General features: G+C 41.6%; 1 protein-coding gene across 3 annotated transcripts; it reads right to left on the bottom strand.

The window, feature by feature from the left end:
* Positions 1 to 4,431: 4,431 nt before the first annotated feature.
* Positions 4,432 to 9,692, bottom strand: LOC139659213 (m-AAA protease-interacting protein 1, mitochondrial). 3 transcript variants are annotated; one of them, XM_071537424.1, is made up of 5 exons: positions 9,165 to 9,692; positions 8,302 to 8,373; positions 8,036 to 8,162; positions 7,034 to 7,178; positions 4,432 to 5,119 (listed from the first exon to the last, which is right to left on the bottom strand). In XM_071537424.1, the coding sequence occupies exons 1-5, from the start codon at positions 9,579 to 9,581 to the stop codon at positions 5,035 to 5,037; spliced, it is 846 nt and encodes a 281-aa protein (XP_071393525.1). In that variant the 5' UTR covers positions 9,582 to 9,692; the 3' UTR covers positions 4,432 to 5,034. The 3 variants fall into 3 exon arrangements, with proteins under 3 accessions (XP_071393525.1, XP_071393526.1, XP_071393527.1); XM_071537425.1 differs by having other exon boundaries at positions 9,279 to 9,692; XM_071537426.1 differs by lacking the exon at positions 7,034 to 7,178.
* Between the last annotated feature and the right edge of the window lie 3,397 nt (positions 9,693 to 13,089).

Raw genomic sequence — 13,089 nt, 5'->3', positions numbered from 1 at the left:
AGGTGACAAAACTAAATATTGAGCGCTACGTCCTCATTTGTCATTTGTGCTTTCACAGTCTCTGATTAGTTTTCCATATTAACTTTAGAACTCTATTAATACTAAGCTAAATGGATCAGGTACCGGTTGATAACTATATGTGTATTACATACAAAATGAGAGTATAGAAGACACACTAAATATGCTATTGTTTTCTACATTTGAGTTTAACTTCTATTTTATATTGTTATTTTATATAAGCATATCATGACAATGTTGTATCTGTCCAGTACAAGTGATGGACAAGTCCAGTATAATGGAAAAACTGACAAGATTATGTGGATTTAACCGAATCCATGAACAGACATGTGAATGGCAACACTTCATAGAAACTCCACCGAAGTTATCTTCAATTCTAGCATTTTTGTTTAATGGCCAACATCAGGCTAACACGTTTGGGCATATAACCCCTCATCAGAACGTCGTCTTGTCCTATTTTTTGGATTAAGTTTTTTGGAGTGCCGCCATATGATTTTCATGGATCCGCTGGAAGCCAGTTTGCAGTTTTTTGGCAGAGCACCCAACCAGAAGAAGGTTATGCGAGGAGACACACCTGCTACACATTTTTCAATACATGGATTTATTTCTTGGTGATCATCAAGTTTCTGGCATGTGTTGACACACTGGAGAACAGATGAGCTGCTCCTTCAAGCCATATCTCCAACATTTGGAGCAACAAACAACCCTCAGCATCTTCTGGAAGAAACGCCTGATGGGCCCTTCTCGCCTTTAGCAACAACCTCTGAAACTGACAAAAATAAACCAACCAAACGTACTTCAGGTCAAAACCACCAAGAACCCTTTAGACATGTGACCAACCTGGCTGCACGTCTGTGGCTTTTTTTGTAGTCATTTTTTGTAGTCAAGCATTGGTCGTGGGTTGCGTGGGTTGCAGTTAGGGATGCAGCACAGAAAACTCTGACAGCATCAGTTAACAGAGGAGGAGGAAGCAACTAAAAGCTTGATCAGAGGTATTGTTACCACTTGACTCAAGCACTAGTACACCACTCTGATCACCATGCCAGTAGTCATGGAGGAAGATCCAGTCAGAATGAAGTGTCTTTGGTAATATCCAGCTCCAGGCTAATGTCTATGAACTCACCAAGGTTTGCGTCCGAGGAAGAAGAACTCACGTTGTTGTGCAAAGCAGCATCTATGTATATTCTACAGCCATAATTCAGCCTCTATGAACACTATGATGCATTTTGGGGCTGCAGTACATGAGTCCAGTCGCAGTCTCAGATCTTGACATTTTGGACTTGTCTTGGTCTGTCTGGTGTCTATTTTGAATCGGACTTGTCTTCGTCTTGACCATTGTTGAACGTTGACTTGAATTTACTGAGAAACAGAATATAAACAGATCAGACAGTATTTAAAGCTATTAAATACATATTTAAGTGATACCTGCACATACAGCATGTAGAGACAAACAGGTCAGCAGACTAAAAAGAAAAGTTGTTTTTACCTACATCGTGCTTGTTCATGACAATATTTCAATTAAAATGGAACAATTAGTGCCTCGTGTAGAAAAAGCTCTTTTATCATGTCAACATTCAGTATTATATTTGAGGTTTCTTTTCTTGGAAGTGACATATCTTTTATTGGTACGCCCAAGCTGCTGTGAAACAGTGTTAAATCTTCAACTGATTGCTTTGGACTTAACAATAACTGCTTGTGTGACTGTTTCTATGCTGGTGAGACATTTAACTAAATATCCAGCACGATGTTTTCTATACATTATCATTTGAAATCATTTGTTGTGTCATAGCATTTGATTTAATTTCCACACATATTTACTTTGTAATTCTATTACAGTTTTTCTCAGTCGCTTTGGTACATTTCTCGAATCATCCTTAACATTTGCAAAACAGTAAGTGCATTTCCTGAAACAATTCGTACAAACAGCACCACACAATGGATTACCTGCAAAAGCCCGTAACTTGCTCAAAATCCTTAGTTTATCTCTCAAAAGTAAATATTTATGTCAATGAACATGTCAGTGCCATCAGAATGACAAGTCCTTGTGTCATTGTTTACAAACAAGATAGTCAAAATGCTTAGCCATGTTGTCAATATAACAGTGTACTCTGTAAGTATTTTCTGATGTAAACTATGGGTAAGGTTTTGATGACAATGATTGAAAATGCACAAGGCTGCACTTTTTCTGTATGGCATATATCAATTTCAACAGTACAAAGTTACACATTACTGTATGTGGGAGATTGATTGCAAGAGATTGGACGGGATTCACATTTACGCTTGTACTGTTTGTACTGTAATTTGTTGACAGACCATGTCATTGCGATACAGAAAAGAAAAAGACAAGACTGTTTTACAGCACTACCTCTTCCTCTGTTTTGCCTCCCTACCCTTCCACCACGCAGCCTTACTCCTCTTCTTCTTCCCGGCTGTTGACCCTGTTCATTTCCTTGTTGTTCTTCCATTGTCAGACATTGTAACACTGTGTTGTGCTCTGTCTATATATGGTTGCCAGTTGAAGGTTCATGAGATGCACCTCTGAGCTATTTTAGAGAACTGGTTGATCATTGGTTGATCTAATGCTTCACACATTCCCCTTCATTAGTGAAAGTCAAGATTCACCTGAGAGCAATTCATCAATTCAGGACACATTTACAAAAAAAGTCTAATAGAAATGTATAGAACGACAGATTATGACAACTGGTTCAACCATTTTGCATGTAATGACTTATGCAATGAACTAATGTCTAGATGTTTTAGGGGGTAATACTATTCAACAGAGAACCAGTATAATACATTTTGATCAACATGACATAAGCAATTGATAATGTAGGAAACAGCAGACAATTCTACATAATCATTTGCATGAATGTGCCAAAGCATTTGCAATTTGTTCTAAAGAATGAGAAATTGCTTTTATGATGTGATGTGACTAGATGATGTGGAGGTTGAACAAGTAGTTTTGAGAATTTCAATTCTGATCTGAGAAATGTACCAAAGCGACTGAGAAAAACTGTAATGAACCTTAATATGCAAGTCTGACGGAGCTAGCACAATACATTTATGGCTTCTTGGAGCCCAGACACATGCAGAGATACATATACACAGGAAGGCATGCAGACACACACACACACACACACACACACACACACACACACGCAGAGTTAAGAGTAATTGTTTAAAATCTGTTTCGCTAACCAGATTAATGAAACAGGTTGGCACATAGCCTTTACTGATCCACATGTCAGAACATTACAAAACAGTAAAATAACTACTAATAAAACCATTAGCTTTTTGTACATTCACCACTTGTTTTGTTTGTTTTCTGTTAATTTCCATTAAACTGAATGACGCACAGGCGTGATAAATTGTTTAATGTGCTCTCACCATATCCATGAGCATATTGACATGTGCTAAGCTAACCGCACTCATATAATCTCATTATGACTCTCCGAGATGCTCCACTGGAACCAAAAACCCCCCACGCAAACTTCCACAGACCGCCTATTACTATGCAAGAAAATTAGAATAATCCCTTAGCATATTTCATTATGCATGAATTAGCGGTCGCTAATGACAGAATTCTCTCTTTTTGTCAGATATGTTGTCAACATTAATAATGTTGCAGCGAGCTTTAACAGAATGGGATGACACGCAGCATTCACTAGCCTGTCAGTCGTGATGTTTTTGACAAGTGACACGTTTCTGGCAATTACAGTGGGCTTGAACACGGGATGCGTTTGAGTTACTTGATCGGGTGGGGAATTTTCTGGTACAATTTGTCACTCTTGCTCGCAGCACTGCTACACAACTACTTTGATTTGGCTAAAGACTTGCACAAAGTACTTGCTCCGACAGTCAACTGCGTAGCCGACAACCATATAGAACATACGCCCCCTCCTGCTTGCTATGGAAAATGGATTATCTTATTGCGTGCTGCTTGATATCACAAGTACCAGAACACTGATATTTGGCCTACTAAGCACAAGTTGAGAAAATAACTGAAATATGAGGACTTCACCTTTAATGCTGATGTAGAGTCAGCCTGTTGTTGTTGAGGTCAGAAACTACTGGGTGAGATGTTGTGGACTAGGTGTAAATTTGCTATTGTGTGTCTTGTGCTTTGTTCTCCTTCCTTGTGTTTGTCTTACATCATTCTGTTCTATGAATTGATTGTTGATCAGTTAGATCTAGTTGGGCTCTTTCTCTGTAAAGTCCTATGAGACAGGCTTGTGATAAAGGGCTATAGAAATAAATGAACTTGAACTTGTGTAAAGGCCGAAGTGTAGGTGCCATGTAAGGATAGCATACTGTTTGGGTGGTATCAGTATTGAGAGTGGGTGTGAACGGGGATAAGGGGGGGATCATGTGTATTGGTAAATGAAAGGGACATGGGTACAGTTTGGTGTCACGATTGGGTAATTTATTCATACAAGATAATTCTTTGACAGACTCAGCAAGACATATAGGCACTACTTCACTCTAAGAAGATGCTTTAAAAGTCTTCCTCCACTGACCTCGTCGCCCTATTCATGTAGCTAAGCTAAAAGCAGTTAAAGTGGTGCATCTCCACCAATCACAGTCTCAGTCAAAATGGGGTTCTGGTGTTCAGCAGGTGAATCGGAGCAGGGAGGCACAGCTGTCTTTCTCAGCTGACAGGTAGCAGTTGTTTTTCGTGCGCTGCCTTGTAAACCAACGACTTGCCAGCGAGGCTTGCTTCCAATCTTTCCAAATTGTGAGTGAAGTCACTGGAGGGAGGGAGGGGGGGGCTTTAAAGGCATCTGAGAGTCTGGGGACCTGAGGTTGACTGTACAGCAGGAGTGTGGGTTCATTTATACAAACAAGGTTCTGAGGTGTTGAGGTGTCTGCACTGTTCAAGTGCTTTGGCTCCGGGTCGCATTTCATATCATCCAAATGGACACTTCCCGTCTGAGTTGAATGTTGTCTTTCACAGATAAATACACAGTTCAGTCTATGATTGGTCTGTCGCTGTATCCTGATGAGTGACGTCACGATTCACTCAGCCAGTTTCCAGTGCCAGTGCCAAACGTTGGTGACCGTCCAATCAGGCGGCGCGCCCCTCGTCAGCTCCCGGTGGAATCTGGGAAAAGGAGACAGAAAGAGCCCAACATATATAACAGGACCTAGGGTAGTTCATGCACTTTTATTAATATGAATGTCTCTCTCAGAGCTCGAAACAAGAGAGGCAACTAATCTAAATCATGCACACCCTGCCTCTCCTCTATTGGTAATACAGGGAAGACTTTGTTTTTGCATTCACACTGAGGCTACTGCTATTAGGTTTTAACCAGGAAATTTGGTTTTACTCTCATTTTTAAGTCTCATCCCCAGGAAATCATCCCTGGTTTTGTCACATTTGCTTTTATACATCTTTGCCAGTTGATTGTCTGAACTAACAGATTTCAAAGTCAGACAAACACTCCCATTTCTGCTTATAGGACACAGTAACAAAGCTGCACTAATACACACAATATTCTCAGGGAAAGGAATATCATGTGAATACTGCATTTTTGCAGCATTCACCTTTGATGAAAAAACATAACTGTTTTATGAAAATATTATTTGTCATGGCAGGTATTTCCCCATGCCATGTTTTTAAGCGTCACAGCTCTATGTTGAGAATCAAAAACAGAGTGAGAGTCTGAAGAAGCCTTGTGACTACTAAAGACATGCTTTTAGAGTAGCACCCTTTAATTCCTTTGCAAAGTAAAAGCGTTTACAAAAAACTGACATAAAAGGTGGATCAGCGAACCTAGACATTTCAGTCAAAGTTTTGCTTCTCTGCTCACCTTGAAAATAATGAGGTGAGGATTCTGAAAACGGCTTCCTTATCCTGCCAAACTGTGTGCTTGCTAGAGCAGGGATAACATTTGAAGTGTAATAGGCTTTCTGAGGGGGGAGTCTAAGACCTGAAACAATAGGAAAGAGAATCTGGCTAACTAGATAGGTGGGTATTAGGTAGAATAGCCACACCGTGTGGTCCAACTCCTAACCGGATTACTGATTGGAAACGGAAAGAGGCTTTTACTATTCCATGGATCGGAAGTGCAATTATTTCCTCTCTCTGTCTCGGTAGCAAAGCATGTCAGCGGCTCTGCCCGTGCCAAAAGTCAAAGAGGAGATTGTTTCTGTATGAAGAGCCAATCCAGAACCGCTGAAAGTCCAACAGCTGAAGTATTACAGTAACAGAAATCCACACGGTCAGAACTGGATTCTTTACTTTTTGACACACAGTCAAGTACTTGCTACTTCACAGCTTTTTTTTTTATAATGTTTGGAATTTGTGCCATTACGCCTCACTATTACCTTACAGAAATAATGATCAGTATGGTCATTCTCTCCTGCTCTTCTTTTTATTTTCTTCACTTTTATTTACTTTTATTACCATCAACACCTCTATTGATAATTCTCTTATTTTGAGGTGCATTAGTGGCAGTCCCCTAGTGGAATAAATATATCATCATTCAACATTTTCCCTAGCCAGGCATCAAATGTTACATGAACCCCCCCCATCCCACCCACACATGACACTCTGGTACATCTTGCCAAAATTATCCTTTTAAGTCATAAACAAGTTATATACCATAACTTCTGCACGGATTTGAAAATCATTAAACTTGCCACCATTAGTTTTTGCAGAGCTGTGGCTCTCACCCACCCTTCAAAAGAGATGCCATGTGTTGGAAGGCCTGCAGGTAATTTCGAGCCTTTGCTAACATATAATTAAATTTCTGACTAAATATTTGAATCTCTTAATTGCGATTCCACATAGTGTACATGGAGCAAATAAAATAAACAGATTTTGGCACATAGAACATCTTAGCAAATTAATGATCAACAATTAGCTTTCAGCTCAAAGAGAGCCGGCACGCGTTGCATGGAATTGATTGCATGGATCGTAATTAGGAGAGATTTGATGGTAATCCATACATGTGGATGAATGGCATGTTTGTGATGTAGATGGACGTCAAGCTGAGCGAGGTGCAGTTCTTACTCATAGACAGCAGTCACTATTTTCTTCTGTGGGCCGCCGTCTTCACTGGAGGCGACTTTGAAGATTTTTGTGCCCTCTGGGTCGTCGGGACCTTCCAGTGTTGACAGGAGCCAAAACCTCATGACGACGAAGCAGAACTTCCTGCCTGGAGGGAGCAGATGGCAGCCAGAGACCAGCAACAGCTCAGTTAGCAGTCAGTAACAGAGCTTTCTGACCGTTATTTATCCAGGGGAGGCTTGCAGGCACTTGTGCTGTTTTTCAGAAACATCCTTCTTAACATTAATACCGTTACACACACATTCAGATGTGGGAGCCGCCCATTACACCTACAGTCTCCTACTGCTGGACACTGGAGCAGCTCCACTGGAGCAGCTGGGGTTTAAGTGCCTTGCACCTTGGCAGTAGATACTGAAGAAATGCAGAGTGTTTCTAAGCCTGTGATCAGATAGGAGGCTTTTTTCTCCTGCTCAGTTGCAAAACGCAGCTGTGCGTGTCACTAGTAACAGCGAGCAAGAGGCCAAAGGGAGCAAGGAGCGTTACATCACTCTTGTTGCTGTGCAACACAAAGTTTGCTTGCAAACGATAGCGATTAGTGTTAGCTAGGTAACCTGAAGTAACAAAACATTGTTGAAAAGCCCCAAAGCGCACCACATCCAAAACAAGATCTGCACAGTTTGGTGGAGATGTGCTCCTGCCACAACCAAACCTTTGAAAATAACTGAAAAAAAGGCACAGGTGCGTTCAAGAAAGCGTCCTTTGTGATCACAGCCTCATTAACTTTCCCACACAAATTCTCTCAGCTAGTCCAGGGATTTCATATAAAGTGAAACAATACCATAAAACCCAGTCTGGCAAATATCTATAACAAATACAATACCATAAATACAAATACAATTCAGATACTTCAAACTGTAAGCCACTGCACTGTGCATGCACTTGTGAATGCCTTCAAGAACATACTTTTATCCATGTAGACTAATAAACTGATAGCACAAGGCTCACCATATTGGTCAAAGACCACAGACACGTCCTCAGGCAGCAGAAACACAATATCATCCACTGAGGTGGCGAGCTGCTGCCTCTGAACATCAGACAGAGACTTGCACTTCTTCTGAACGTAATTTACCATCTGCAACGACAACAGAGAAGATCAGAGAGGAGAGTATCAACAGGGGTAAGTCATTTTGTCATTTGAATACATTCCTCTATTGCATCTGTATGTATGTGTGTGTGTGTGTGTGTGTGTGTGTGTGTGTGTGATCAGGTACCTCATTTGACACTATCCCCCTTAGCTCCCCGAATCTGCCACTGGACATCATGTTGGAGATGTGGACCAAGGCCTGGGAAGACAGGAAGGACAAGGTGACTTTTATCGACCTGTACCGTACTGACTGAAGCCAGTGCTACAAGTCATGTCCCTGTTTCTATGAACACAGAGTGTCCACAGGTCCTGGTGGCTCAGTCGGTTCATACCATGTAGCTGTGACGTCCCGGGTTAGACTCTGGCCTGGGGCCTTTGTTGCATGTCACCCCCCTCTCTTCCCTGTCTCTCTAAACTTTGATCTATCTCATAAAGGAAAAAATACCAAAACATAATGTAATAAAAAATGTCTTAGTGTCTTTAATTGAGACATCTAAAGTCAAGGCCTTAAAGCCCTTTGAATTTTTTTTTTTTACATTTTGATCTAAAAACAGTTAAATATAACTACTACTATAAAAAATACTTTGTGAGATTTGTTAAAAATGTTGGGGGTATTTCAGTATCATCTTTTAAATAACTTCTTAAGACACACTTCAGACATGCTTTGAAGTATTTGTTTTCTCTTTTGCCCTCTTTTCATCTTGAATTTATTTACTCTTCTTTTCATATATTTCCCCTTGCTTTCTCTTTATGTTTGCCTCCTCGTGATCTGTTTTATACTATCCTTGTGTTTATATCTAGGCCTAAAGCACTGTGCTTAGATATGAGCTATATAAAGTTTATTGTACTAATTTTATTTTGTCAAGTTTTTGTATAGCCCTTAATAACAGTTAGTCTCAAAGGGCTTCAAAGCATAAATTAAATTATTGTTGTTGTTGTTGTTACTATTTTTTATATATCCTACTCTGTCCACCCCTGTCAGTAGTTTACCTGCTTCACTCCTTGGTCAAACTCCACGGAGGTGATGCCTATCTCAAAGTAAAGCTCTATGAGGTACATCATGACTTTACACCGGATCAATGTGATCGGGTCCGGGATACCGACCACCGATATGCCGGGGTGACCGCCAGAGCTGCCGGGCTCGTCGCCCCGCTCCGTGCTGAACAGTCTGTGTTTCTGACCGGCGAACACGACCCTCCGCCCCCGGAGCCCGCACAGCCCCCGGCCCGGTGCTGCCGGCTCTCCGGTAAAGGGACGTACAGGACACACATGATGCCGAACGGCCCACTGCCGGTGCGCGGCGGGCCGCCTAGAGTCTGGGCTCCTCTTCCCGGGACAGGCCCGGGACGTGCGGGTCGCGAGGCCGCCGAGCTCCCGGCACGCAGCGAGGCTCGTGATCCGCTGCATCACGGAGGACACGGCGCTACAGGCTGCAGGGTGAAGGTCTGCAGAGGGCCCGCGATGCAACAGCCTCCATTGAAGCTTCCTCTAGCAACCTTATGCAACTCACCCCATGCTGTACCCATAATCCTTGTGGTGTACACAGAGGAGTGCTGCCTTCAGGTGCTGTCGGAAATTTCACCTTTACAACTTGAGCGCGCATGAACGACCCAAACCAAGAGGGGGAAGTGGGGATTTTCTGTGGTGGCTGAGTTTCCAGGATGGGGCGTGGAGGCCGTGTCAACAGCTGATGTTAAAGTGCTGTAAGGCATTATGTGCAGCCATTACAGTGTTTGTTGTTATTACAGAGTAAGCCACGACAGAGTGATTTACGACCCCGACACAAAGCAGATTATTACATGGCTACTTACCAAAAACATTAATCATTTGACTCAAAATATTGATTCAATGATTTTATTACAACTTAAAGTAGCTTACAAGCTTTCTCCAAAACAAAGTCCAGCAGGAGGCTAACCAAGGAGTCTGTCATTTTGGCACCAGGTGTCGCTAGTTAATGAGTTATATGATTAAATGTGAAACAGCGCTTTGTTATTCAGACATAACAGACCTCAGGATGAGTTCACTGGCCAATACAGCTTGAGTATTCAACAAAGCCATGTAATAATGTATGTTATTGTTTGGCAGCCTATGTAAATACGTTTCTGTTTTCACTCTGTTTACCTTTTCCCTGTCATGCATCCTTAGGTTTTAATAAATTAATCAAACAATTACATGTCTGTTTTCACCTCTTCATTCTGCGACCGCTTCACAACATAGCTCTGTGACTCTTTATTATTAAATAAAACAGCAGCCCTCAAATAATTACTTTTGTCATGAGAGACAAGTCCTTTTAACGACTTTTAATGTCATAAGTGGAACCTTACGAGCAGCACCTGAAGGCAGCATATGGTCTTTACCGACAGGCTCCAGTAGAGGGAGCTAAATATCCATTTATCTGACTCCTGTCCACTGTACTGTGTCTGTTAGGCCTCCGGTGTGTGTGAGCTTGGTCAGTGTGTGTGTGTGTGTGTAAGAGACTCCACAGCGTTTTAATGACCCAGTCATACAGGTGTGACGCTTTCTGCTGCATCAGCAACAATCTATTTATTGCTTCTGTCTGTTGGCTGGAGTCACCTTTTATAGGGAGCTGTGCACGAGACTGTGGCCTCGTGGATAAAAAGGTGTGTGTGTGTGTGTGTGTGTGTGTGTGTAGGAGTGTGTGTTTGTATTTTACATAGAACATATAAGTTAATGTTACAAAGAGAGTAAAATAGAACCTCAGAAATCCATAAAGTGTGTAGCCTAGCCTACGTGTGTTTTCGTGTCTGTGCGCGTGCCTGTACACACCCGCACGCGCGCGCACACACAGCTCCAGTTGTTCCTACGGGCCAGCAGTTTCTCCCCGGGCTTTGTTTTCTGCGCAGGTGCCCAAAATGATTGTGTGAAAATGTGAAATTTGATCAGCAGACCAAAACATCATTAAGTCCCCGCTGTTCTCGGTGATTACAGGTCAGGAGCATTTCCGCTTCGCTTTGCCTCTGTTTCCGCGCGCGGGGCTCTGATGTGTCGAGCTGGAGGAACAGACACCTGCGCGCGGCCCCGCCCCGCCCCGTAAACTTCTCCAACTAATTTTATTTATCAATAATTAGCACGGCACTTGGTTATTGAAATTGCGCTCAGACACGGAAACCTTTCCGGGATGTATCATAGTAATTATCTGTGTCAGTTGAGAATGCTTTTTACATCTGCGAGTTGAATGGTGCAGAATATTAAAAAACTCTGATTCCACACTGGATGGATTAATTGGTTGTGGATATGAAGCAGCAGCAGCAGCAGCCTGTTGTGATACTGAGCTGAGGAATAACATTTTAGAGAGGACAGGCCCGCTCTGCTGCAGGAATCAATACTTTATCAGGGAAAGAAAGAAAGAAAGAAAAAAGAAAGAAAGAAAATGCATATATGAAAAAGAAAAGAAGATAGACAAAAATAAATTAAGAAAGGAAGGAAGGAAGTAAAGAAGGAAGGAAGGAAGAAGGAAGGAAGGAAGGAAGGAAGGAAGGAAGGAAGGAAGGAAGGAAGGAAGGAAGGAAAACACTTAAAAAAAAAAGCCACATGTGAGTTCAAAGCTCATGTGCTTTTTGGACACATGTTGGTTTTCATAGGTCAACGTGAAATTTCCCATTTCCCATGTGAAAATGGCATTTACACCTGTGAATTGTCTCTTTGCATGGGAAATTAAGTTTTCACATGTGATACAAATATTGTCAGATGTAACGTCAGGTGGAAACCTGAAAAAAATGGAAAAGAAAAACACTTTTCACCTGTCAATTTAAATTTTCACATGTGGAAAAAAATGCGGAAAAATAAATGTTCACATATCAAAAAAAAAAAATTCACATCTGGGTTTTCACATGTGACTTTTTGGTTAGGGAAGAGGCAGACAGAAAGAAAGAAAGAAAGAAAGAAAGAAAGAAAGAAAGAAAGAAAGAAAGAAAGAAAAAGAAAATAAATGAAGATGGGAAGGAAGAGAGACAGAAAGACAGCTATGAACTAACAGAGTTTGGTCCGGTCTGAAGCAGGTTTGTGTCACACAGGCTGATAAAGGAGTTTGAACTGAGAACCAAACAGAAATACTGCAGATATCAAATACCAGCCTGCCTTAAAAAAAAAGAACAACTGAAACCCAGCCTGTTGAAATGAGGCCGTCTCCTCCCAGTGTTCTGCCTATACTCTGTGAAACCTATACTGGAACTGGAACTGCAATCTTACATTGATTAGCTGTTTAAAAGACTTCTAAATGGTTCTAGACATCCAGGCTAAAATGAGGCTATATAAGGTTTAGAAGTGAAAGTTAGTAGATGTCTTCGACTGCGTCTTCTTGGGTAAATGACAAAGATAAAGCATTGTTTTGTACATATGGACTTCTCTGGTGCATATTTTTGATATTATGCATTGTTTAATTCATGCATTTTTTATGTAATAGTGCTGCCTTTATATTTACTGCCTTTAAATCTGGGTGTTGAAATGACATCCAGCTCAGTGGCTTCATCTCTGTTTGGGGTCACAGGGATATATGTTTTAGGGAACTTCTCACCTGTAATGTCAACAATCCAGGATTTGAGGGTTATCCTGCTGCTGCTGCTGCTGCTGCTCACTGTAAATCATCCTGGATTAGAGTGTCAGTTAAATGCCTTAAATGTAAATGTAATTATTTGTCATGGCAGCAGTGTGCAGGCTTCACTGCCGCCTGCTCAGCAGCCGGAGCCTCTGCCACTGTAAGGCAGTGTTGCCCACAGCTGAGCTCCTGCTGCTGTGTCCTGCTGAGCCTGCACACACTGAGGCAGAGGTTACACATGGAGCACAGTCTATTAAGAATTAGTGGGATAACTCCACCAGTAATACACGATAATCAATAATTCCTGATGTTGAAGGGAATAATAGCGTCGAAGAATTTTGCAAAGCAGGAGTTCAGCAG

Source organism: Centroberyx affinis, unplaced genomic scaffold (genome assembly GCF_046629955.1).
Source record: "Centroberyx affinis isolate AG114_WGS23_722 - 3 ecotype Tasmania unplaced genomic scaffold, CSIRO-AGI_Caff_v1 ptg003043l_1, whole genome shotgun sequence".
NCBI classification, from domain to species: Eukaryota; Metazoa; Chordata; class Actinopteri; order Beryciformes; family Berycidae; genus Centroberyx; species Centroberyx affinis.
Note: the sequence above shows the minus strand (reverse complement) of the source record. Positions and strands in the feature narration are given on the sequence as shown.

Excerpts from the sequence above, each read along its gene's own strand:
- LOC139659213 (XM_071537424.1), bottom strand. The coding sequence starts at position 9,581 with ATGCAGCGGATCACGAGCCTCGCTGCGTGCCGGGAGCTCGGCGGCCTC. Across the intron at positions 8,163-8,301 it reads GGGGGATAGTGTCAAATGAG|ATGGTAAATTACGTTCAGAA; the intron begins GTACCTGATCAC and ends TTGTCGTTGCAG. Across the intron at positions 5,120-7,033 it reads ATAGTGACTGCTGTCTATGA|ATTCCACCGGGAGCTGACGA; the intron begins GTAAGAACTGCA and ends TCCTTTTCCCAG.